The sequence below is a fragment of the Taudactylus pleione genome, unplaced genomic scaffold (assembly GCF_031769625.1).
Source record: "Taudactylus pleione unplaced genomic scaffold, aTauple2 ptg000783l, whole genome shotgun sequence".
In the NCBI taxonomy this organism is placed as follows: domain Eukaryota; kingdom Metazoa; phylum Chordata; class Amphibia; order Anura; family Myobatrachidae; genus Taudactylus; species Taudactylus pleione.
Window position 1 is genome coordinate 373,290 of NW_028285185.1, and position 27,633 is coordinate 400,922.

Consider the following 27,633-nt stretch of genomic DNA (forward strand, 5'->3'; position numbering starts at 1 on the left):
ATATCTCACTATAAACAAAAAGGTCGCACTATCATCCTTCGAAACGCAATATAAATTTGTTCAATGCAGATTATGAATTAGAAAGTTTATACCAGGTGAGACCGGTACATCTTCAATATGTGATACAGTATATATTTAATAAGATAGAAGGCTAAAATATTGAAGTGGTTTACTTTTATGTGATCTACACTAATTATACAATGTGCAGTCTTTCCTGCTTTTCCAGTTGGAATGGCTCAAAGTTCCACATCCTCTATAAAAAGGTAATAATATTGCAGTTTTATAAGGAGAAATGGAGACTCTCACATACACTTTGTCTGTACTAAGGGAGGAGACTTCACAGTCACTTCTGACTCCCATCCTTTCCATCTACTTAGTCATAAACACATTATCCATAAAAACCAAAGGAGACAAGTCAGTTTTAGGTGTCACCTGCCATAAGTGTTCTCTGTCGTCAAGGAAGATCATGGACGATTAGGGTGGAGACACTAGAAGTCGCGTCGGGTGTAGGGGTGGATCTAGCTAATAGAGGAGGTATAAAGGCAGAGGATTGTGGTGGAACCTGCTTATAACAGAGTTCTAAGACCAGTTGGGCTTCCCAGGAAGTTCCTCACTTGGCTGAAAATGGTGTATCTCAAGGCAGTGTTAGTGCTTCTTCTGTTGGCTTGTCTTCAGCTGTGCAGTGAGTACCTTCTTGGTTGTGTTACTTCAGATGAATGAGAAATATCAACTAACATTTTCTAAGTGCACTTGGGTAAAAGTAGTGAAACTATGTTGGTATGTATATAACGGTCTGGTATTGGGAGCTTTCGTATACCTATATATCTCTCTATAGGTCAGCCGTGACTGTACATGAGAAATGAGTGATGATAGGCAGTGCCTTCTCTTCATATCACAGTGAATCTATTCTGGTTACCATGGAAAAAGACTTTGTGCAGGGCTGGACTAGAAGGGCAGAGAATGGAGGGCAATTTCCGTTTAAGCTATTGGATGCATGTTCTGTTGTTTAAGGTCCATTTGACCAGGGTCTGGGCACACTATTGTATATAATCATATTCTCTGGTTCATTGGGATGTCTTCATTTGTTAACTGAGCAGAGACAGACATTGACACTTCTGGGGCCAGTGAAGAAGACGACTCACGCCTATTTTTTTTAAATGTTCCTCATTGCTGCCCCTTTCCCACCCCCAAATGGTGTCAATGATGTCAATCATGCTGAGGCTTAGGGGGCACTGTGACCGTCATTGCAGACACATATTGGCACATGTGCAGTACAGATACAGTGCATGCACCATTCAGCAACCATCGACGTTGTATGCTAACTTTCGGGTTTGCGTATGACTCTGAATCAGGTCCTATAGTTAATGAGATCATTTGAATATCCACAGGAGCAAGAGGTGAGAGTGCTGATTTTGTGGGGGGGCAGTGATGTGTCTACTTGTGTGCTAATAATACTAAGGACAGGGTGAGAGGGGCAGTGCTCTGCTGTGAGGAGACAGCAGGAAGCCACAGACTGTGAGTCGTATAGTAAAAGGAGCAGGACATCTAGTAGCACTGAGTACATCAGGAGATGAGTGATGTGTTAATAAGGACTGTGCTGTATGTGACAGGTGTCATGACATGAGGAGGGGAATGAAAGCAGCAGCAAGCCACTGACTGAGAGTTGCATAGTGGAAGGAGCAGGGTCCGCCAGAAGCACAGAGTATATCAGGAGATGTGTTGTGTTAGTAAGAGCAGTGCCACATGTGATAGGGGCAGTGCCATGATGTAAGGAAGCAGCAGGAATTAGGGATGACCATCTTCATCAATGGTTAACAACCATTGGTGGTTTCGCCATCGATGACACAGAGCCCTGCAATGTTTTTTTTTCTCCTGTTGATGTGACACAGAGTCTAGCTCCGCCCCTTAAGAAATCCACAAACCTTCACCCCCACCTCTGATTGGCCCACTGCCTGGTGAGTAATAGAGTGAGGATGACCATGGGTGGGTGAAACCATCGAGTTATATAGTGGAAGAACCAGAGTCCTCAGCAGCACAGAGTGTATCAGGAGATTGATGATGTGTTAGTGAAAGCAGGGCTATATGTGAGAGAGACAGTGTTGTGATGTAAGAGGGTAGCAGGATGTACAGACAGAGCTATACTGAGAAAAGAGCAGGGTCCACCAGCAGCACAGAGTATATCTGGGGACGAGTGATGCATTATTTAGGAAAGGGCTGCACTAATGGCTGTCACTGCACAGGTAAGTGAAACTGCTTCTTCGGTAGTGGTGTTAGAGGACAGCCGCCACAACTTCTGGCAAGTTGGATACTTTATTTTTGGGGACCACCTGGCCCCAATGATGAACAGGTCCCAAAGTGATATCAAATTGAAAGGAAAATTTATATAATAAGCGAGAAAGCATTTCTGTCTGTCTGTTTGTCCTTTATGCATGATCAGAGATTTGGACCTAGCTCCACCAAATTTTCATGGTGGTGTAGTTTGATCAGTATTAGGTTTTTGCCTAGGTTTGAACTTCATCAGGGCCACACATTGTCACACAATTCCTACAAATGTGGACACTCTTAAATTACACAGGTTCCAGGGCTGGCTCAAGTGGAAGTTGGCAGTAGACCAAAATCCTGTGTGAAAGCTACACAAGTATCCTTTTAAGTTCAAATTTTTTATGACTCATGCAAGTTCATATCAAATCCAGAGTTAAGGCCCCATACATGGTGCGATATGCACCTTGCGATGCGACTTGCGATCCGACGGCCGACATATCGAGCGGTTCCCACACACGGAGCGATTGGGTGGCCAACCGCCTGATATGCCGGCACACCCTTCCTCCATCCGCATAGTGCTGCATGGGATCATAAATCGCATCCCCAGATCAAGTGAACAGTAAGTCCTGGGGATGCGATGTACGACACCACGGGAGCGCGCACTGGCCGATATCATGCCCACACATGGTACGATATAGCAGCGATATTGTACCAATCCGTCATATCGGCTGCTATATCGTACCATGTATGGGGGCCTTTAGTCCTTTTTAAAGTGACCATACATATTAGTGAGCCCTTTGTATGCAAGGGGTCACATAGCAAGATTTTAAAAAGGGACCCCCCCAGAGGTAAAAACACATACCTTTTCCCCCACACAGAGGGCCTGATTCTAACCCGCTCGTGAGCACTGAGCGCTCGCAAGCGGGTCGATGGTGCCCTAGTGCACATGTGCACGACGGAGGGAGCTCCGTCGTGCGCATGCGCGAGACCCGAAAAGCGACGGCCGAGCCGTCGCTATGGGTCTCGCACCGAAAGGGGGCGTGCTGTCGATGTTCAGTGACAGCACGCCCCCTTTGGTGGGCGTGCCGGGGGCGTGGCTGCCCAGAAAGAGGCGTTCCCATTGGAACGCCTACCATCTGGGGCCGGCCCCACTGGCATCACTAGTGATGTCAGTGGGAGTGCTTTTGGCTCTGATAGAGCCAAAAGCACTCCTGGGCTTGCAGCAGCGAAACCCTACCGCAGGGTCTCGTCGCAAGCCCGATGGTCGCGATGGTCTTGACCATTGCGACCATCTTTTTGACCGCTCGCGTAAGCTGTGGGTGGTCACCCACAGCTATGCGAGCGGCCAGGAGGCCGTTCCAATAACAGATAGGAGGGCCCTGATTCAGAGCTAGCGCTCTTGTCAGAGCATCTGGCTCTGAATCAGGCCCAGAGCCCATTCATGTTATGCCACACAGAGCCCATTCATGCTGTGCCACACACTAGCACCCCATATATACACGTTATGCCATGCAGTGGTAGTGCCCCTTACACATTATGCCACAGAGTAATGCCCTTTACACTCACAGTAAAGCCCATTACACACGGGCCGCCACCAAATCAACACCACTACTGCCCGGGCCGCCCTCGGCAGCCTTGACTGACCTCTCCCCATCAGACTCTCCACCTCTTTACAAACCTTCAAACAGACTCTCAAGACCCACTACTTCATCAAAGCCTTCCAGCTCCCATCCTAACTTGCTGCAACATGCTCCTTCCTCCCTGTTTACCCCATCTGTGTCACACCTGTCTGTCTGCCCCTCCCCTTTTGTACTTAAGCTTTTATGAGCAGGACCTTCTCCTCTCTTGTGCTTCGCCTTACTTTACTTTCACCTACTTCTTACCCCCCACCAGGGCACCTAACACTTGGTTGCTTATGCTCTGTTTGCATATCTAGGTGTTATGGTCACTTATGTAGCAATGTATATTATCCATGTCCTTGCCCTATATTGTACTGTATTGTAAGTTGATTGTCAAATTATTTGTACTGTGTAAGGCGCTGTGGAACACTTGTGGCACCATATAAATAAAGGATGATGATAATAATAATGTGCATGACTGGGTGTAGCGGCAGACACACCCCTTTCACCCACATAGTTATGCCAATGTTTGCATGCATGTTAGAAAACAGTGGGGTCCTTTTCAGGATGAATGGAATGTGGTTATAGGCGAGGACATTGTAAACAAATAAAGGCTGCAGGTGCACTTCAGGGTTCAGTCTTCAACCCGGGTAATGCCGGGTATCCCAGCTAGTGCTATGTAAATTCTAAAATTATTAAACTAAAAAACCCAAGATCAATTCAAGCAAGTAGAGCAGATCCATAGATGAGTAGTGAATCTAAACAGTTTTCAAGCTTGTACAACCATAATTGCTACATTGTAAAGTGTTACATTTATTTTTTTGTTTTCTATATTAACATACAAATGTATATATATACATGTATGTATGGATTTATTTATAGATTTCATTATACAGATGCTGCCCCAATGGGAAGTATAAAAGGTACCCAGGTCACTCCCCCGAACACAAGCAGCACAGAAGGTGAGCAAAGCCATTTTTGTTCATTAAAAAAATTAAAGATTGCGATTTGTATGTTACTAATTTATACACAATAATATAAGATAAAGAGAAAGATCCTAGACTCATTTTTCAGAGCACTCGCTCTGAATCAGGGCATTTTTTTTTTCTTTTTGAGTCGGCCTCCTGGCCGTTCGCATAGCTGTGATTGACAGGGGCTGGCTGGCAACTTTTAGCCTGGGGGGCAAATGCATGTAGGCGGCCCTGGCAGAGGAGTAGCGTGTAGCCAGGGTGCCCGAAGAATGTGCGTGCTACAACGACGACCCCCCTCAAGTGTATCAGGGAGGAGGCGGGTCCATATGGGATTACTGTAAGGTAAAAATAAAGATTAGGGGCAGCCCCCTGTCGTAGTGCCCCCGTGTGCCACAAGAGAGAACACCCTTATGCAGGCCTCCAGTAGTGCCCCCAGTAGTGATCCCCCCTATGCAGTGCCGCTTGTGCCCCCAGTAGTAAGCCACTTGTATAGTGCCCCCAGTAGTGGTCCCCCCTGTGCAGTGCCCCTTGTGCCCCCAGTAGTAAGCCCCTTATATAGTGCCCCCAATAGTGGTAACCATTATGCAATGCCCCTTAAATAGTGGCCCCAGTTGTAGTCTCCCCCCTATGCAGTACCCCCAGTATTGCCCTTTATATAGACCCCCAGCAGTGGTCCCTCGATGCAGTGCCCCCAGTGGTAGTCCCCTCCCCTATGTAGTGCCCCTAGTAGTAGTCCCCTCCCCCCTATGCAGTGCCCCTAGTAGTAGTCCCCTCCCCTTGTAGTGCCCCTAGTAGTAGTCCCCCCCTTGTAGTGCCCCCAGTAGTAGCCCCCCTTGTAGTGCCCCCAGTAGTAGTCCCCTCCTTGTAGTGCCCCCAGTAGTAGTAGTCCCCCCCTTTGTAGTGCCCCCAGTAGTAGTAGTCCCCCCCTTTGTAGTGCCCCCAGTAGTAGTAGCCCCCCCTTGTAGTGCCCCCAGTAGTAGTAGTCCCCCCTTGTAGTTCCCCCAGTAGTAGATCTCTCCCCCTTGTAGTGCCCCCAGTAGTAGTAGCCCCCCCTTGTAGTGCCCCCCCCTTGTAGTGCCCCCAGTAGTAATCCACCCCCCTGGTAGTGCTCCCAGTAGTAATCCCCCCTGGTAGTGCCCCCATAGTAATCCCCCCCCTGGTAGTGCCCCCAGTAGGCCCCCCCCAGTAGAGAGAGACTTAATAAAAAAATAAAAAAACACTTACCTGAAACTCCCGCTCCTGGTCCCGACGCTTCTACCGACTCCTCCGGCCGCTTTGCATTATGGGAGAGACGTCGTCATGACGGCGTCTCTCCCATTACCCACTGCGGGAGCCGGAAGATGGCTCCCGCAGTGGGAGCAGCAGCAGCAGATGAGAGTCTGTCAGACTCTCATCAGCTGCTAAAGCAAACACACAGCTGCCGGCTCCGGCGGCTGTGTGTTTGTGCTGTGTAGCACTGACCGAACTCCGTCCGGTCAGCGCTACACACGCGGTGCAGTCTGTGCCACAGTGACACAGACTGCCCGCGGCCCGCATGACGCTGCGGCCCGGGGGGCACATGGCACTCTGCCCCCCGGCCCAGCCTGCCACTGGAGATTGACCACCCACAGCTTTTGCGAGTGGCCAGGTGATGTTTGCGATGGTCGCGACCATCAGGCTTGCGACGGGACCCTTGTGGTAGGGTTTCATTCCCGCAAGCCCCAGTGAGCTTCCTGCTCTAATAGAGCAGGAAGCTCAACTACTGACATCACGAGTGATGTCAGTAGGGCCGCCCTCAAACAGCAGGCGTTCCTTCGGGAATGCCTCCATTTGGCCAGCCACCCCCCCTCCCTGCCTACAAAACGGAGCGAGCTGTCCATCAACATCGACAGCCGCCCCGTTTTGTTGCGAGCCCCGTATAGAGTGATTTCTCGCTCGCTCTGGGGCTCGCGCACGCGGCTCGTGCGCACTGCCCAGCCATCGACCCGCTTGCGAGCGCATAGCACTTGCAAGTGGGTCTGAATCAGGCCCAGTGCTCACTGCTGAGCAGTTAGTATAATAGGCTGCACCAACTTCTGTGGCTGAGGGACAGGGAGCTCCTTTGTGTAATATGTTGCTTCCTGTAGGGGCCAGTGTGATTGGGTTTTTTTAAGTGGGGGCCAATGTGTTTTAATGTTCTTTTCTATGGGGGCCAATGTGATTGTTTTCTTCTGCGGGGTCCTATGTATATGTCCCCCTCCCCCGTGGACCAATGTGTGTATTTTTCTATGTGGGGGACTGATGGTGTGCCTGTGCAATTTTACATTCGTGTATGGTGTGCCACGAGTTAAAAAAGGTTAAAAATCTCTGTCCTATACATAAACCACCATCAGTCATCCCATCAGGTATGTACCACAAATAGCTCTTTTCTCCTGTCGTTTTCCTCTCTTCCATTATTGTTCACTTCATCATTCCCACAGTTCATTTTATTTATTCCTTATGCTGTTGTAACTCTTGCTAATCAGCATAGAGATCCACTGCCTGATCTGCCCATGTTGTTGCTGTATCAGGCTCCTTACTCACTGGTATCAAAATACACGCTAACTATACTAACATATTGGTGCTAGTGAAAACATGCAAGTTAGGACTCCACACCCACTAGCATTTCCACTTGCGCTCAGGAGCGTTTGCGCTGCTACACTTATTCTTTGACACAGTGTGCTGTAATGATTGAAGTGTTTAAATAAACCAACAACATTCTTTTAAACATATTCATCACCATTTTCTACATTGGTTCCACAGAACCAGCACCAGGCTATTCAGAACCAGCCCTGGTTGCCAAAATACAGAGGACAAACGACTTAGGGATCCCCTGCATTTAGAGCAACCAGCACTGGGCACTGAGCCAGTCCTGGTTCTGGAAATACAGGGGAAAAATGCATAGGGTTCCCCTGTAATTTCCATAACCCATGCACCAAACTTTATCTAGCTGGGGGGGGATGTAATACCACAGCCAGAGGAACCCTTTCACCAGGTCCCCCAGCCAAAGCATTGCCCCTGATCACTAGTCAGCCCAGGCCGAGTATCCCTGGGGAGCTGGGGACCCCCCAATAAAGGGGTCCCCCTCTCCAGGGCACCCCAGGCCTAAGCTGATAGCCCGGGGCTATCCCCATCACCCCTGGAGCGGGAGATGCCGGGTTGATAATGTAGTATGGTGCAATAGATAGTAGTAAAAATATTGTCTTTTGCTGTGGAACTACAGGTCCCAGCAATCCTCCCCACATCACTGGTACTTGGAAAACCACAAGTACCAGCATGCGGGGCATTACAGGCCCACTGGTACTTGTAGTTCCACAACAAAAGAAATATAAAAAAAACAGAGCTCACACACCATGACAGTACAAGTTTAATAAAACATACATGCACACACACTTGCACAATCACAGTCACTATCTCACATACTCACCTATGTATCCCTGAAGCCAATCACGTCCCCTTCTCCAGTAGGAATCCATAGGGTGCCTGTAATAAAAAATCTATACTCACCTCCTCCTATGCATGGATCACATCCTCTTCTGTCCATGTAGGCATCCATGGGCTTGGCAAAACAACAAACCGAAAATTTGTGACTAGCGGACATTAGTGCCGTCCTCTAAGGACTGTACTACCCGAATGACGGCTCAGCAGCAAGATTTCACTATAGAAATCCCGGTGCTGAGCTTTCATTGACTGAGAGAGGCAAGCCTTCTGCCTCTCAGCCAATGAGCAGTTCCCACCATTGAAGTCAATGGTGAGAACCGTGAAAGTACTTAAGGTTACCTTTGCGGCTCTCACCATTGACTTCAATGGTGGTAACAGCTCATTAGCCCAGGAGCTGGGGACGACCCCCAATAAAGGGGTCCTGCCGCTGGGGACCACTTTATTGGGGGGGCCCAGCTCCCCAGGGATCCCTGGCCTGGGCTGACAAGCGGTCAGGGGTAATGCTTTGGCTGGGGGACCTGGTGAAAGTTCACCTGGCTGTGGCATTACCCCCTTCCCCACTAGAAAAAGTTTGGTACTGGTTTTGGAAATTACAGAGGTCCCCTACTTTTTGTCCCTTGTAATTCCAGAACCAGGACCAGCTCAGAGCCCAGTGCTGGTTGTGCTAAATACAAGGGACCCCTATGTCGTTTGTCCCTGTATTTTGGCAACCAGGGCTGGCTCTGAATAGCCTGGTCCTGGTTGTGCTTAATACAGGGGACCCCTACGTTGTTTGTTTCCTGTATTTTGCACAACCAGTACTGGATCTCCAAAGCCCGGTGCTGGAAGTTCTTTAGGGGAGGTGGCCACCCCTTTTTTCTTTATATTTTTACACAGGATTTCATATTTTTAAACACAGAAGCACAGACCTCACTGATCTGTCCATGCTTCTGTTTTTATTGTTTTACACACAGATGCATGTAACACGGATCTACCTGATCCGTGCAGGCATCTGCTCGTTCGAGTTAGCCAAAATCGAATGCTAAATACAAATGAATAATACGAATTATATCGTATGATTACATCATCAAACAACGTGAATGACAGCAACTTGGCAGCTTAGTAAATTCAGTAACCTGTTCGATAAATGAAACACATGAATACGGACGATGTCCAGTGGCGTCACATGGGGCATGCCTGGGGCGGCCCGCATCCGGTTGCCACCCGCCGAAGGGTGACACCAAGGTGCAAACTCCCGACAGGAGCCGGGTGCTGCACTGTATAATTAGGTGCAGCACTCGGCTCTTGACACTGTGAGGGAGCCGGCTGGCACTGCACACAGGGCTGTCCGCATCTCTGGCACCCTCCTGCCCCCCAGTAATAAGCACGGTAAAGGGACCATGGGGTTCGGTCATGAGGCCACGCCCCCTTCTCACAAGGCCACACCCCCTTTGGGTTACATCACAGCATCCCCGACGTCCCCGCACCAGGTACGCCACTGACAATGTCGTCCGAGATTGATCTCGGATGATATCGAATAGAAATCGGCACCTTAGTGAATTTACCCCTAAGTATACATATTGGCATGTTGTCATTTAAAGAGCTAATTGAAGAGGTGAGTGGATGAAGGCGCTATGTAACGATTTTCTGAACATTTACTTTTATTTTAATGGATGTAGGTTTTATGACCTAGGCACCATAGTAACAATGTTATTTTAAATGTTGGTGGTCTATTTACTAATATATTTAACACCTTTATCCACTTGCTTCTTTAATTATAATTGCCATGCTGCCAGGCGTATAAAAGACAAAGGGGCTGATTCATAAGTATGCGCAGTTGCAGTAGCAATTATTTGCAGAGTGGCAGCAGTGGTAATATGCAAAGTCTACCTTTAGTCTTGTGTACTAACGTTGGCCGGACTGTGCAAGCCTTGAAATACCCACTTTCAATATTCGTGGACAGGGTAACTATACCAGTGCTTCTGAATGCTCCACCACCGGCACCATCCGGTTCATTATTATCAACACTTGCACCAGCCTATGGCTGGCGCAGTGTCTCCTTCTGAAGTCCGGCTAGACGTGGCCTCTGTGGCTGCAGCTCTGCGTTTGGGGATGCAGCCACAGTCACTGATACACCTGTGACACTCCCATAGCACGACCATGAGACTGCGGTTTTTTGTGTTCACTTCTGTCCACCTCCTAAACACCACCCAGGAAGACCCATGATTTTGCCTCGCCAGTTCTAATGCCTGCACCTCCGTATGAAACTGCGGACTCCGCATATACTCGTATGACACGCATGCGCTGTAGGGGTTTTCAGGACTTTTTGCACCTTAGCAAATAATCGCTCAACTGCCCAAATGTCAGCATTGCGGCCACCTCTGAATCATGCCCAAAATGTGGTAAAATTAGGTTATTATGATGCCCAGGTCAGTAAACTATGGCCGGATTCAGAGATGGACGCTAATGCAATCGCAACTGTAATTTCACACACACACACAACGCAGCTGTGAAACTATACTATTAGTCCCAAAGCTTACCCGAGCATAGGGACGCCCACCGCTGCCTTCTCATCTGCGTCCGACGTCACCTACCAGAGTAAAAATCAGTAACATTAACGAACATCGAACAGCTATGCAGCCCTTGTAACAGGTCTGACCTGACTCAAACACAGCGGCTCTCCTGACACACACGTGCTGCATAGGAGATGGCTAGTTTATGCTCGCCCATGTAACGGCATTTAAACAATCAGACACACCTGCATTTTTCTAGCCACCACTCCCCTCCCCCTGTTACCTCCCCCAATCGGTGACTTCCTGTCACTCACTTTGCTAATGGATCCTCTGTGCAGGCGTAATAGAAAACCATAATGGCTGCGTGTGCTGACACGTATGCACAATGGTAAACAATCACTTGATATGCATAAAAATCGGCATTACGTACATCTCTGAATTAGGCCTATATGTTCCTTCCCCAAATATAGGAATGTACATTCTGTATGTTACATAGTTCACCCTTTAGGCATATGTTTCATGTTTAAATGAATCCAAAGTCAAACGTGCATGTACAGTAATATCATACATGGAGGAAGGCTGATATAATGCAGTACATATTAGTAATATGTACTGCATTATATCAGCCTTTCTCCAGCTGATATCTATCATTTTATGTTGCTACTGTAATTTTGTCTTATGGCTCCCTGGCCTGTTCCCTGTCTTCCTATCATTGTAGATGACTCATTTGCCAACTCCACTATGAGAAATCAATATTTTATCCACCTTAGATTTTTGTTATGGCTAATTACTAACAATACATTTGTGTCTTTGTGTTGTCCCAGGAAACTCCACAAATGGCCCCGTGGCTGCTGGTGGCAACACCACATCCACCACAACCCCCAATGCTGGTGGTGTGTCTGGAAATTCCTCTACAGGTATTTCTGATCCTGGTGCTCACATCATCCTGTGTCTAATGTTTGTTCTAGGCACTAAAACGTGTCAGTTCTCCGCCATATACTGGTGTTGCTCAACCTCAGTAATAACTAGCCATAACCATCTGTGCTTACCCAGCATCTTAATGGTTTCCAGATATTGTGTTTTGTTTCGTCAGTAACCCTATGTCAAATAAACCACTCCCATTATCCATAGCAAATAAAGAAAACATTGTAATATTAACAAACAGACATGTGAAATGATTTTAATTTACAGTAGTGTCTTGTGTAGTCAAACTAGAGGTCTCATAATGCAGAAATGGAAAACTATGTGACACATGTTCAGCCAGGAGAGTTTCTGTCATGAGTGGCCAACTTATTATAGGGAGAGCCCCCTTTCCTGGTGATAGGGCTTCTTGCTAAGCAACAAGCAAGCTGGTAATAGTTATCATTGGCTAAGGCCGGCAATACCTTTTGCTGAGATACTTTCATGAAGGCTTCCATATGCAACATGTAAAGCATGGCGATGTCTATATAAGAGGCATTGCGGCCCAATTACTGGTATCACTATGTCAGGATAGCAATACCGGATGACTCTCACAAACAAAGAAGTTTTATTATTTAAATAAAGTTTTTTCCCCAAAGTAATATATCTCTGTATATATAACATAAAGTTCCTGGTTATGGGGTCTACCTTGAACCACTGGACGGATTTTGATGGGGTTTTCCACTATTCTATACAGCATTGGCCGAGGAAGGTTCATGTGTATGAACCTTTCATCTGTAACAAAAGGGAGCAGAGCAGTGACAAATTTACTAACGCAGTCACAGAAAAAAATCTAATCTTACACCAAACTGAAGCAGAGCAGCTGTCCATTGTGCTGAAACAGCCAATCAGAGCTAGCAATGTGCCCTTTTGCTTAGCAGCAGCCTAGAGAGAGGGGAGGGAGTTAGGGACTGGAGCAGGATCATGTTTCAGGGAGATTTGGGAATAGAGTAGGAAAGAGCAAGTACTGTAAAGGTGGGTACACACCTGACAGATATATCTGCAGATCGAGTGAACTGCAGATGCGCCAACAGAAATGGGAAGTCTGGGGTGTGTTAAAAAAAAATGCATTGTCGTAGATATACTATGTATATATATATATATATATATATATATATATATATATATATATATATATATAGTGATTCATTCCATTCACTGTTTCTTCAACACCCCATATTGTATAATCCTTGTTTTAGCACAGTACCGTCTCTGGACATTACAACATGTTGTGATCTTTATGTGCTGAATGTTATTAACACTTGCTGTTATTTTAGGGTCTGTACCCAGTGTAAGAAGTACTGGATCACCAGCACTGACCACTAAGTCAGGTCCACCAGTTTCTCCTGTCAATGGTGAGTCATATTTATAGAATTCTGAATATATATATATATATATATATATATATATATATATAAAGAATAGTGTAACCCGCCGTGTTAACCGGAATGTAAGCAAAAGGCATCAAGGAGTTTTCTGGCCATACTGTGTTTAGACACAAAGCCACAGGTCAAGTGCAAAAGTACCCGTCACAAGGCTCCAAGTTGGCTTTAAATATTCCTTTTTTTTTTACACAATTGGGTACATTATTATTTCTTATAATACAAAAGTATCAATTTGCTATCCATACAGAGGTATGTTTTGCCTTCGCCGATAGCCGTGGATTCCAACATTCAACATTTTAAAAATGAGTCATAAAATGGTCCTGTGACATCACTACTCAGCAATTTAAGTGATGACATCAGAAAAATACCAAACTAGAATTAATTATTAATGAGTGAGCACTCCAGTTAAAAAAAAAAATCCTCAACCCTCATTGTTTAGTTAGTACTTGCAATGTATTGTGCTACAGTGGGAATTGGCAGTCTAATTTAAAAATGCAATACTAACCAGACTTAATTATGCAACAGCTCTTAATGATCGTTTCTCCATGAAATATATATTTCTACGAACCTGTGGATGTGTTAGGAATTTCGTTCATTTATTTATCACTCATTGTTATCCATATTATTCTCGGAGTTGTTGTTATAACATGTAAGGGATAATAAAACCTACGCTGATGTCTAACCATTCTGCTCTCTGACATGAATCAAGAAAGGTACACAAAATTAATGAACCATTTATAATATGAATGTTGCCAAGGTTGAAAGTAATAGACTGAAAAAATATTACCAACAATAACCCTCAGGCGCTTAAAGATAAACTAGACCTCAAAAAAAAACAGAAGAAATTTCATAGTGCAATACATTTAAGATCTCTTTTATATCACAATGACCCCCTTCTTTTTTCAGACTCGTACCATTAGGGATGGTCTACTATAAAAAGTAGACAGAACAGCATGTATTAAAACTTGTAGTTCTCTTCCGAATAAATGGTTTTCCTTTTTCTTTTAATAAACACAATCTCCAACGTTGTATATGTAAAGAGAGAAATAATTCCAAAAATAGTGTAATACTATTTTTAATTCCAAATACAGATTTAAAACATAATGAATGAAACAAATGCGAGTGTGGAATAAATGGACCCTCACCAAATGAATTGGTCTACCCAATCAGTAGACAACAAAGCATAAGTCCGAAATCTCAGGCGTCCCCGGTAGTTGTTAGACGGACCAACTGGGAAGTGTCCAAAAAAGTCCTCACTCAGCTCCTCCATCAACGCGTTTCGATACTATTGTATCTTTTTCAAGGTATGAGGAGACATGCAAAGCCTTCCGATATATATACCCCGCCTAATAGGCATAAGCTAAACCTATTGCCAGACATGGATCAACTTGCCAGACTAAAGGTATGGTTTCCCTGTTAAGAGAGCCGCTCCCTCCACTCCATCTCTGTCCACAGTTAAAGCCGGTTGATGTAACCTCAGGTGATGTAAATCGGCACCCATCTTGACCACAGGTCTGTGTTCCGAGCCTCTCTTTCATGCTCGTCGTGTCACTTCCGGTCACCTGTTCCCGGACTTCCTGTGTTACTGACTGTGCATTAGAGATTCAATGGACTTAATTCAATAGGGAGTCAGCGTCCTTCTTATTAGCGGCGGCCATTTTTGCAGAGATTTTTATCGGAAGACCCATTTAAAATACAAAATGAAACAAGAAACATAAAATGTATAACTTTTAAAACAACATATAAAAGAATAAATCCTGTGCAAATATGCAGAAATGTAATAAAATCCTATGAGTAGCAGCTGTTTTAACAAGATATATCAAAAGAACACCATTTAATAAAACCATGTGGACAAAAATAATAATAACATATAGAATGATGAATCGAATAAAAACCTGTGCAGATATGCAAAAATATAATAAAATCTTATAAAAACCATTTAACCTCAAAATCCTTATTGAGTCCTATGGGTTTAAGAGTTTTAAAATTATGTATCATTTGAATTTCTTTTCTAGCTAGTTTTTGTGCTATATTACTCCCTCTTATATCCGCTTTCACTTTCTTAAGCCCATAAAAATTCTTTATGTGGCTTGTATCACAATTATGCATTTCCCTAAAGTGATTAGAAAGGGCATGGGTCTCAATGCCCTTCCGTATATTCCGCAGATGTTCCCCAATTCTGGTTTTTAAAGGTCTACTTGTACGACCTATATAGAATTTGTTACATGTGCATTCTATGCAGTAAATAACATTAAAAGAATGACAGGTCAGGAAATCCTTAATCTTGTGTTCCTTATTATTAATTATCACCTCAGTTTTTTTATTACCAAATGTATTTTTAATATTCTTACAACCAATACAAGTCCCACATCTAAAAAAACCTTCCGAAATAACATTGGTATGTCTTGGTGATGTGGGATGTAAACTCCTAACCAATTTAGACTTTAAATTTGGGGCCCTCCTGAAGATGCATATTGGATTGTCCGGAAGTTCTTCTCCGATTATAGGGTCCTTTTTTAATATTGGCCAGTGTTTTCTCATTATTTTTCTTACTTGTTGATATTGGGAAGAATAGTTGGTTATGAAAGACCACTTGAATCTTTCATCATTCCTTTTCTCTTTTTCAATCTTTTTCATACATGTTTCTCTTTCTAGATTTGTTACTATTTCAAGTGAGGCATTGATTTTTTCCTCATTATAACCACAGGCCTTTAAACACTTTTTCATCTCTGTGGCTTGTGATAAAAATGTACTTTGATCAGAACAATTCTTCTTTAACTTTTTAAACTGTCCCATTGGTATTAGTTTACCTTTTCCTTACTAATATCAAATTCTAATTTAATGTTTCTGTCATTTTTGTTTAAAAATTCACAAAAAGAATCTAAAATGGTTCGATCACCCTTCCATATAAAAAATACATCATCTATATATCTATGCCAGGACACCAGGTTCGCCCGGAACGGGTTCTCATTCCATATATAGTCCCGTTCCCATGCCCCCATATATATGGAATGAGAACCCATTCCGGGCGAACCTGGTGTCCTGGCATAGATATATAGATTATGTATTTTTTAAACTTTTTAGATCTTACTATTTTTATTGATGGTGAACAATTGAAAACAAGGAATTTTATAAAACCTACTGATTCAAGAAATTATATAAATAGAAATAGTTGTCACCATGAGAATTGGTTAGACACTATACCAATGGGACAGTTTAAAAGGTTAAAGAAGAATTGTTCTGATCAAAGTACATTTTTATCACAAGCCACAGAGATGAAAAAGTGTTTTAAGGCCTGTGGTTATAATGAGGAAAAAATCAATGCCTCACTTGAAATAGTAACAAATCTAGAAAGAGAAACATGTATGAAAAAGATTGAAAAAGAGAAAAGGAATGATGAAAGATTCAAGTGGTCTTTCATAACCAACTATTCTTCCCAATATCAACAAGTAAGAAAAATAATGAGAAAACACTGGCCAATATTAAAAAAGGACCCTATAATCGGAGAAGAACTTCCGGACAATCCAATATGCATCTTCAGGAGGGCCCCAAATTTAAAGTCTAAATTGGTTAGGAGTTTACATCCCACATCACCAAGACATACCAATGTTATTTCGGAAGGTTTTTTTAGATGTGGGACTTGTATTGGTTGTAAGAATATTAAAAATACATTTGGTAATAAAAAAACTGAGGTGATAATTAATAATAAGGAACACAAGATTAAGGATTTCCTGACCTGTCATTCTTTTAATGTTATTTACTGCATAGAATGCACATGTAACAAATTCTATATAGGTCGTACAAGTAGACCTTTAAAAACCAGAATTGGGGAACATCTGCGGAATATACGGAAGGGCATTGAGACCCATGCCCTTTCTAATCACTTTAGGGAAATGCATAATTGTGATACAAGCCACATAAAGAATTTTTATGGGCTTAAGAAAGTGAAAGCGGATATAAGAGGGAGTGATATAGCACAAAAACTAGCTAGAAAAGAAATTCAAATGATACATCATTTTAAAACACTTAAACCCATAGGACTCAATAAGGATTTTGAGGTTAAATGGTTTTTATAAGATTTTATTATATTTTTGCATATCTGCACAGGTTTTTATTCGATTCATCATTCTATATGTTATTATTATTTTTGTCCACATGGTTTTATTAAATGGTGTTCTTTTGATATATCTTGTTAAAACAGCTGCTACTCATAGGATTTTATTACATTTCTGCATATTTGCACAGGATTTATTCTTTTATATGTTGTTTTAAAAGTTATTAATTTTATATTTCTTGTTTCATTTTGTATTTTAAATGGGTCTTCCGATAAAAATCTCTGCAAAAATGGCCGCCGCTAATAAGAAGGACGCTGACTCCCTATTGAATTAAGTCCATTGAATCTCTAATGCACAGTCAGTAACACAGGAAGTCCGGGAACAGATGACCGGAAGTGACACAACGAGCATGAAAGAGAGGCTCGGAACACAGACCTGTGGTCAAGATGGGTGCCGATTTACATCACCTGAGGTTACATCAACCGGCTTTAACTGTGGACAGAGATGGAGTGGAGGGAGCGGCTCTCTTAACAGGGAAACCATACCTTTAGTCTGGCAAGTTGATCCATGTCTGGCAATAGGTTTAGCTTATGCCTATTAGGCGGGGTATATATATCGGAAGGCTTTGCATGTCTCCTCATACCTTGAAAAAGATACAATAGTATCGAAACGCGTTGATGGAGGAGCTGAGTGAGGACTTTTTTGGACACTTCCCAGTTGGTCCGTCTAACAACTACCGGGGACGCCTGAGATTTCGGACTTATGCTTTGTTGTCTACTGATTGGGTAGACCAATTCATCTGGTGAGGGTCCATTTATTCCACACTCGCATTTGTTTCATTCATTATGTTTTAAATCTATATTTGGAATTAAAAATAGTATTACACTATTTTTGGAATTATTTCTCTCTTTACATATACAACGTTGGAGATTGTGTTTATTAAAAGAAAAAGGAAAACCATTTATTCGGAAGAGAACTACAAGTTTTAATACATGCTGTTCTGTCTACTTTTTATAGTAGACCATCCCTAATGGTACGAGTCTGAAAAAAGAAGGGGGTCATTGTGATATAAAAGAGATCTTAAATGTATTGCACTATGAAATTTCTTCTGGTTTTTTTTGAGGTCTAGTTTATCTTTAAGCGCCTGAGGATTATTGTTGGTAATATTTTTTCAATATATTTCTGGTGGAGTGTGAGTGACACTTTTTTACCTTCAACCACGGGTTGCTTTAGGGCGCACGGAATATTTTCCACTATCTTCTGATCATATCGAAAGTAATAGACGTTTACACTCTTCTATGGAATTTTTGTTAACCCTTTAGGTTCAGCAACTGCCGTCACTATTACAGCAATAACCCCAAGCTCCTCAAATGCCAGTTCAGGTATAGTTGATTATCATTCTTGACTTTTTTTTTAGACTATATATACTAACTATGGGTAGTATTAAAAAAAAAGTTATAGGCAGATACAAGCTATGTATTTCTTAATATAAATATTGAGGGATGAATGTGAACATTTTTTTGTTGTGTGATTTGTAGGTATAATTTTTTTTGTTATATGGATTTACCTAGTTTCTATGACTGTGCTAAACATTTGCAGACATCAACACTCAGTAGAGGTGTCATTCTTTGCCTTCTTTGTCCATTACCCCTTTAAGGGAAAATTCTGCCCAGCCCACTATAATTAAACATAAATGTGGAATGTTACCTGGGCTCCAGCATGTCTGCTAAAGCCTGTGATGGTCAGGGGAAGCTGCCCTTGCCCTTGTATAGATAGCGCACTTCCTATGTGATAAAAGTTTGCCTTATAGGCACTTGGAGGTCATTCTGGATTGCCACAGATTATCTGAGGTTATGGGGGCCTGTATATCAGAAATCTGAATAAAATATTGATTCAGTGATACTGTGTTTCTTTATTTGATTTCACAATTCTCCAATCTGTGCACCACACTTTACAGATAGTTTCCAGCAATTCATTGATCATTTTCAGCAAATAACAGATCTGCCAATCGTGAAAGGCTCATCATTTTACTAGTAACGGTCGGCAAATCGGCTGATCATTACCACTAGCAAACTACAGCCCTGATTGGTCGGTGAAATCCAACATGTTGGACAACCTGAATAACAGATTCCGATAACGTTTTAGTTGTAATCAGGAATCGTGAACCCCATACACTGCAGATATTTTTACACAATCTGCAAAACGGGGAATTATTACATTTGATTGCTGACATATGGGCCCCAGTCTCCTCATTCCTGCCAAGGCAGCCTACATTTGTAAGTCAGCTTGTAGTCCTTCATGCAGAAATATGTGAGGAAACATTGAACTGCAAACCCATCAGATCAATATACAAGAGCCCTCCTGTCAGTCTTTTTCAGGTGTGATATTTTGCTCTCAGGAAAACAGCCACAGTCATGGTTTAGAATCGAGATGACTTCATCTGGGGTGTGGTATGATCCATAAAACTATATATAGTGTATAAATGATCCTCTTAGTACACATATAAGCAAATAAACAGTTTACAATCCATTTTGCCTGGTGGATGGTAAATGCATTTGCAATACCAAAATAATATTATGTTCACTGGATGAAGACGATGCATTCACCACATAGAATTGTGATAAACTCATCTGATAGGATCTAGTACTGAATATATGACACTACACAGGGAGCAAATAGCAGTACATTTATTATTATCCTAAAGACATGTACAGTAAGTATAAAGTATGTGACCTGTGCTTTATTGAATTATGTTTGTAGGATCCATCCATGCTAATAATGTCTCAGTGGCTGGGACAGTCTCATCTGTGACCACAAGAGCTGACACTCATTTAAGCAGAGTCTCTGGAATCAGTTGTGAGTTTAAAAATGTTACTTTTTTTTAAAAAGATCTCATTTCATGTTGATTCCTATTTCTAATACTGTCGCTTAGAAATATCTCCCTGATTTCTAAAATGATTTATATTATTACTTACTAACCATTAGTGTCTCACATTTTGTTCTTGTTCTCATCACCTTTATTCTTATTTCACATTTCTTCACTAACAGGCACATAATACAACCTCTACCCTTCTTATCTGCGTCCCATTAATTGAACATATGTACTTACTCTTACTATAAAGTCTATTTTTCTTGTGTCCACATATCACCAGTCACATTGCTATTTACTACCTGTTCTTTATTTCCTAGAATTATTCATACTCCAGATTACATCCATTATATTACAATCTGCATTATACCTCATCCTGCCTCTATATTTATTTTATTTTATAGGCTTCCTCCTTAGTCAATTTCTAAACACTGCAGGTTGTTATTACCTCCCCATCTGTCATTAGAACTATGATTACATTTTATACAGCAGAATATATTAGTCACATACCCGTGACTACCACATTATTTATATATATATATATATATATATATATATATATCTCTATCTCGATAGTCCGGCACTCACAAAAAACGTTGTTACCTTGGACCGGTGCCCCCACAGAAAGTTCATGTATATATTGCATAAGTGCGGCACTCGGATAAAAATGCAGATACCAAAGCTCATAAACGTTTCAGATTATAAAGAACTGTCTTCAGGATATGAAGACAGTTTGCCTTTATAAACTGAAACGAGTGCCGCACTTATGATATATATATATATATATATAAAAGAAAGAGAGCGAGAGAGAACATAAGGACATGGGCAATGTAGTTTCTTTCTTAATCCAGCAATAGTCCAGACTGATCCCAATAGTTAGTGTATAAGATGATTGTGCAGTTTCATCCAAAACATCCCGTCACCATGAGCACAATACTGATTCATGCAATAAAATGAGAGAGCACACATATGAGCATTGGTTTACTAAAATGATAAAGGCTCACATACATTTAAAAAAGCATAGTCGAGTATGGTCACTTAGACACTCAGTATGCCGGGATCCCGAAGCAGCGTCCAGGTTCAGAAACCACAGTCTCAAAACAGTCAGCATGCCGCTGTATTTCAGAAACACCCAGGGACCAGCGTGTAGCGTCAATACGTCAATCGTTGATTAGGCCATCCCAACGCGTTTCGTCAACAATTGGACTTCATCAGGGTGTGTGGTCAAGTCCAGAGTTCCCTATCATTTATAGTCAAGTCTGGGAACATTCCACAATAGCGGTATTCAATAATTACACAAGAAAAAAAATGCTTTTACTCTAAAACCACAAGATAAAAAGTCCATCATCAAACATTATAGATAAATCACGGATAATCACTGTTCAAGATGTAACCACACTTACGTCATTCCAAAATAATCCCCAAACATGAAACCATATACATATCCCATGGCAATATCAATTACCATAAATTAAAATTAAAATTTAGAGGGACTCTAACACTAACCCATTACCCTACCAGGTATAAAGAGTTCAACAGTAATACCCCATGTTCCAAAGTATAGTTGATTAAACAATAAATAATACATATATATAAAAAAAAACATTTTTATTTGATAAAAATCAATATGAATGTTTAAAACATTCCTCTTCTGTAATTTTTATTTCTACTCTTAATGTTTTAAACGTTTATATTGATTTTTATCAAATAAAAATGTTTTTTTTATATATGTATGTATTATTTATTGTTTAATCAACTAAGAGGAGAGGAGAACAGTGAGAATAGGCGCAAAGGGGGCCTAGGCCAGTGAAAGTGGTGTTAGGTGTGCATCTGGAAGGCTGTGGTGAACATGCGAGTTTTAAAGCATCATTTAAAACTTTGGGTGCTAGTCAATAGTCTAATCAGGTGTGTACATGTATTCTATAACTGGGATGCCACACAGGAGAAGAAAACAGTATATGATGGGGAGGTACCCGTCATTGGTGGTGAAAGAGTGAGTGTAGTGAAATGTGGTCGGAGATGTTGGAGGATATAAGTGACTGAAGTGAGACTTGACAAGTGAGAGGAGTTTAGCTTGTATTATGTAGTTAATAGGCAACCAGTATAGACACTGGCATAGCTGGGAGGTGGAAGTGGAGTTGGAGTTGCAAGAGAAGAAAAGCCATCTTGTTGTAGCATTGCGGACCAAGTGAAGTAGGGTAGAGATGGGTGAGAAGTTGTCTGCAGTAGTCAAGGCATTAAATAAGGAGAAGTGGGTAAGAATTTTTGCAGCATCACGGGTAAGAAAGAGAATTATAATGGTAGTGTTTCAAAGGTGGAAGTGGGATAGAGAACATATTTGGGGAATTGAGGAGAGTGTGAAGTCCAGGAGCAGATGGCGCAACCAGGTTGTAAACTTAAGGAACACAAAAGAGTATAGTGTTGTCCATGGAAAGAGAGGTGTGGGAAACTTTGGACATTCTTTATGGAGAGAAGATGACCTGCTCATTGTTTGACATGTTGAGCTTCAGAAACTGTTGGACCATCCATGAAGAGATATCAGAGAGTCAACTGCGTACACATGAAAGGAGAGGTGGAAAAGTCAGGGAGGAGAGTTATATATTCATCTGTCATCAGCATAGAGGTGGTACTGGGGACTGGAGCCAGTGATGTTTTCCCCAAAGGAAAAAATGGATAACAAAGGCAGGAAAGGTTGAGATGAAGGAAGTGATGGTTACAATGGTAGCATAGGAGGTCCACTGAGTAAGACCAAAAATAGAAGACATCTGGAGAAGGAAATAGGAGACATGGTTGCCGGAATGATCGATGATGGCAACAAGAAAGTGGATTGTGTAAAGAGACAAAACTAGTGGGGATACGTTGGGGCCCATGTTTGAGAGAGATGTCCCAGGTGGACAGGGAGCAAGGTAAGCAGTAGGCCATTGTAAGAAGAAGTGTGAGTAAGGAAAATATTGTGATTGGAGTGGGTAAGTGAGGTGAATAGATAAGGGGAAAAGAATGTATCATAGCTAGTGAGGTGGGGGGGAGGGGTAAACATATTGTAACACACTGAGGGCCTGATTCAGAGCCGCTCGTAAGCGGCCGCTCGCTCGCTCCGAGCGATATTAGCACATCTGCGCATGCATATGGGTCGTAATGTGCATGCGCCAACCAGTCATTGCGGTCAGTAATCGTGCGCTCGCAAAACAGCGAGGGCGGCCTGCTAATTTGAGTGACAGAATGAGGCATTTGTGGGTGGTAACAGGGGAAGGTTCTTGAAAACGGGGAGTGGAGATCCGAACGCAGGTGTTCCAAACGGTCAAAACGGGCGTTTAATGGGTGTGCATAATTAACAAAGCAGCGTCATCGACCACGTCACTTGGTTGTCTTTTAGCCTGAACTGCTCGCAGTGATAGCGGAAGTAAAACCTACCATAAGCACTGCGAGCAGTTCAGACGCCGTTCGATGTACTCGATCTAATAAATAGCGGAGCTGACGTATGATGTGAACGGCCAGGGGGCGTCGTTACAAAATAGCGAGCGCATGTTTCGTTCGCTCGCTCAGACATAGAGGCGTCAACAGACCGCAATGAGCGAGCGCTCAATAGCCGGCCCCTTTTTCTGAACAACCGTTCGCAAATAGCGTCCGGCTCTGAATCAGCCCTGAGTACCTCAGGGGAGGAAAGCTGGAATGAGGTAGGAAAAGTAGAAAGGGCGACTGATGCAGGGGTAAATTGGAATTTAGGGATATACTGTATATAGGATAAACATGGAGGGGCAGATGATCAAGAGGTACTTGCAGGGGGAGCGCCACAAAACTGCATTGGTTTTGTGTTCTAATTTTATCAGCTGAAATTTGTACTACAGGTTGAGTCTCCCATATCCGAAATGCTCGGGACCAGGAGCATTTTGGATTTTGGATTATTTCGGTTTTTGGAATACATGGGGTGGGGGCCCGGCGGGTGTCACGGGAGGCCCGGCGTGTGCTGCGGGTGGGTCCAGAAGGTGTCACGTGCCTGCTGTGGGTGTTGCGGTGGTCCGGCAGGATCTACAGATGTGGCAAGGTGGTCCGGCAGGTGATGCGGAGGTCGTGAGGGGTCCGGCGAGTGAGGCGGAAGGTTCCGGCGGGTAAGGCAAAAGGGGCTGGCGGGTGCTATGGGTGTCATGAGGTGTCCGGCGTGTGATGCAGAAGGGTCCGGCAGCTGCTGCTGAGTGTCCAGCGGGTGCTGCGGGGGGTGGCCTGGCGTGTGGACCACGCCCACGCCGCTAGTCTTTGGCCACTGATACTAGTGACATCATGTCACATCGTGACGTCACAGATGCCCCGAAATATTCCGGTTTTTGGAATATTTCGGGTTTTAGAATAACGGATACGGGAGACTCAACCTGCACTAGGAACAGAGACAAAGAGTCTAACACACCTATGGTCTTTTATCAGGGAACCCTACATATTAGTTTGGACTTGGCTGTGCCAGTTAGACAGGTCACAGTCCCCTGTCCTGATTCAGTATAACTACCAATTGCATAAATGTAGTAGAAGTGAGCAAAATTGTGGCAACATTCATGCAAATTAGAAGTTTTGAGGTGACAATGATAGTTTTGCGTATTGCACATCATGGTTATTTTATTGTGCAGTAAAGTGTTGATGTGGAAGAACTGGGATTGCTTAGAGCCACATTCTGCCAGGAATCTTGTCAGATTTTGAGATCCAATGTGAAAGGGACCAATTTTTCAAGACTTTTCAAAAATTTAGCTCATCTCTAATTTATGGCTTCTGGTGCCCATGGCATGAAGCAAGCCTGTCCTCACTGAATAAATGTGTAGCGTTTTAGTCTCATGTTGTACATGCCAACAGTCTCTTACTTCCGTGAATTCTCCTTAATGGGTTAATGTCACAGATCAGTCAGCTGGAAAAGAATGCTATAGTATAATGCTCTTTATTATATTTATTACCTCAGTGAAGTCACTGTTTCCTAATACTTTAATAGAATTTAGTCACAATAAGGCTGACTTCACTGTAAATACTGCACTTTGACAAACAGACTCGCATATCTTCATAATATGTTGTATTGTAATGCATTTCGTATATTATCCACAAGGTGTCAGCCTTGCTGCAAATAGAAACAGCATCATAGATTGGCAGCATATTATTCGTACAAAATAAAAAAAAAGCATACAAACATTGGGTAATTGTACCAGGGAACTTTTTTGGTAAGATTTTTTAAACTGCAAACCATATAATTGCACATAACCTACCTTCCCTTCATTACCAACACTACTGCAGTCTAACCCTTACCGCAGCAAAACCCTGACCGCAGCAAAACCCTGACCGCAGTCTAACCCTATATGCAGCCCAATTATACCGCAGCCTAACCCTTACCGCAACCTAACCCTTACTGCAGTCTAACCCTAACTGCAGCCTAACTGCACCGCAGCCTAACCCTAACTGCAGCCTAACCCTGAGATGTCAGTCCCCGGGAGTCCCTGCAGCAAGTAAGGGCGGTTGATGGGCTGCCCGTACACACAGCCAGATGCACCGATATAAATCTGCAAGATTTATCGGCATCGGCTGTGCTGCAGGGCTAACCTGATGTGTCTGTGAACAATATTATTCACAGACATATCGGGTGTACACACCTACCAATGTACTTCCGATATATAGGTCATTGATAGAACAAGCGATATATCGCAAAGTGTATATCCAGCCTTAGAATAACTGATCTACTAATACAACCATCCAACAGATTAGGTCTATTTACTAAGCAGTGTTAGGAAACAGAGTAAAAAGTGATAAGAAAATGATAAAGATGCCAGCCACTCAGCTCCCAGCTGTCATTTTTTGCAAACACAGCCTGTGAGATAACAATTGGGAGCTGATTGGCTGGCACCTTATCACATTCTTATCACTTTCCACTCTGTCTCCTAACACTGCTTAGTAAATAGACCCCTAAGAATGTTTCAGTTTTGTGTACTAAGTAATTGACCCGTTTCTGCTCATTCCATCAGTGCCATCAGCCTGAAGTCACCCGCATTATATCTTCTGAACACGACTTGCGGTGAGCAGGTAAGCCTGTGGAGCAGGGTTATATGTATAACTGTAAAAGCTACTGTACACCTATTTGTGTCACTCTCTAAAATAACTACCAATGAAAAACAATATTATTTTACATGATGGTGTCCATTTTAGGACCAGAGCTATTTTAATAAAGGGGCGAAGGTGCCATTTGAGGGGAGTCAAAAAAAAAATAAGTTAACCTGTTATAATTAGAGATGTGCGGGTTCAGTTTTATTCGGTTCTTATCGCAAGTTCGGATTACAGTAGTTCGGATTTCTCTTATTGGCTATCCAAAACACGTGACAGCCGGATAGCCAATATGATGCCGTTTTTTAGATCCGAACATATCGGAGTAAAACCAAACCGCACATCTCTAGTTATAATAGTGGTTTGCGAGGAGGGTGACCCAACGATGCCCCCTAGTCCCCGGCAACCACTCTGCTCTCAGAATAATAGAGTATGGGTCTTTTCTAAAGATGTTCTGAACCAAGGCATCAGCAGTGAAGACCCAGCCGGAGATTCACATGCCCACGAGGCCCCATATTGCTCTTCTAAGAGGGAGCTGGAGCTGCATTGCCAGACCCAAGTCATAATGTTGCAGTGGGGCCAAGCACAGCAGTTCTAGTAGTTTTTGGGCAGGGAAAACTTTTTGTTTTGCTTTTTTGTATATTTGTACTCTGTTTTTGTAAGTCCCTCTTATGAGGAATGAAAATAATTACATTACTCTATGTGTTTCTATTGCAGGTTGTACTCAGAACACATCCAGATGAGCCCAACACAAGAACATACAGTATATACCCTGCATGACCTCTGCCCTTATTTTGAATTGCTTCAAACCTTTTTTTTTTTATTTATTAAAGTAAATCATATTGAGTTCATCATAAAATCTCTTCTCTTCCGTGTCTGTCACTGTTCTATGTAATTAATCCCTTAATGACAAATTCTGCGTAAAACCACTGTCAGATTACAGCGTAATTGCCCAGGCATTTTGCCAAACAATTACCCAGAACATGTAGTGTCAGCTACAATTGGGCTGTCCTCATTACAATAAAAGAACAATATTGTGCAACCACAGATATAAAAGTTCATTTATGTGCAGCCAATATTAATCCGTAGGGTAGATACACACCATAAAGTCAACCCAACCATTTACTCAGTGATGGTACTGTAGATCTTAAAGTGACTATGACATGTGGATCACTGGTTATTAAACCTGTTATCTATATAAATGATGTTAGATAGAAAGTTTTGCAAAGCAAGGGCACAGTAGACACCTTTTCACTATCCCCCAGACTAATGAAAACATAAAAATATAATTACCCTTGCAAATTTGTTGGAATGAAACGTGTAGTACATATTCCTAACAGTTTTATATACAGATGTCTCCTTTTATACGGTCATACTGAATAGCACCTTTTGGCACGCCAGGTCCTGTGTGACTCAGCAGCGTCAAGTGTCTTTTTTGCTCAAAATGTGCCTTTTATTTGCAAAATTAAAGCAACTGTATTGCTAGTGTAAACAGACCAACGGGGTGTGCAACATTTATATA

General features: G+C 42.7%; 1 protein-coding gene across 1 annotated transcript; it reads left to right on the forward strand.

Annotated features, from left to right (window-relative positions):
• The first annotated feature begins 605 nt into the window (after window positions 1–605).
• LOC148475047 (uncharacterized) lies at window positions 606–26,901 on the forward strand. Its single transcript, XM_088457757.1, has 8 exons — window positions 606–682; window positions 4,778–4,843; window positions 11,607–11,699; window positions 13,020–13,097; window positions 18,505–18,564; window positions 19,943–20,038; window positions 26,036–26,093; window positions 26,829–26,901. The coding sequence occupies exons 1-7, from the start codon at window positions 625–627 to the stop codon at window positions 26,047–26,049; spliced, it is 465 nt and encodes a 154-aa protein (XP_088313883.1). The 5' UTR covers window positions 606–624; the 3' UTR covers window positions 26,050–26,093; window positions 26,829–26,901.
• The last annotated feature ends 732 nt before the right edge of the window (window positions 26,902–27,633 follow it).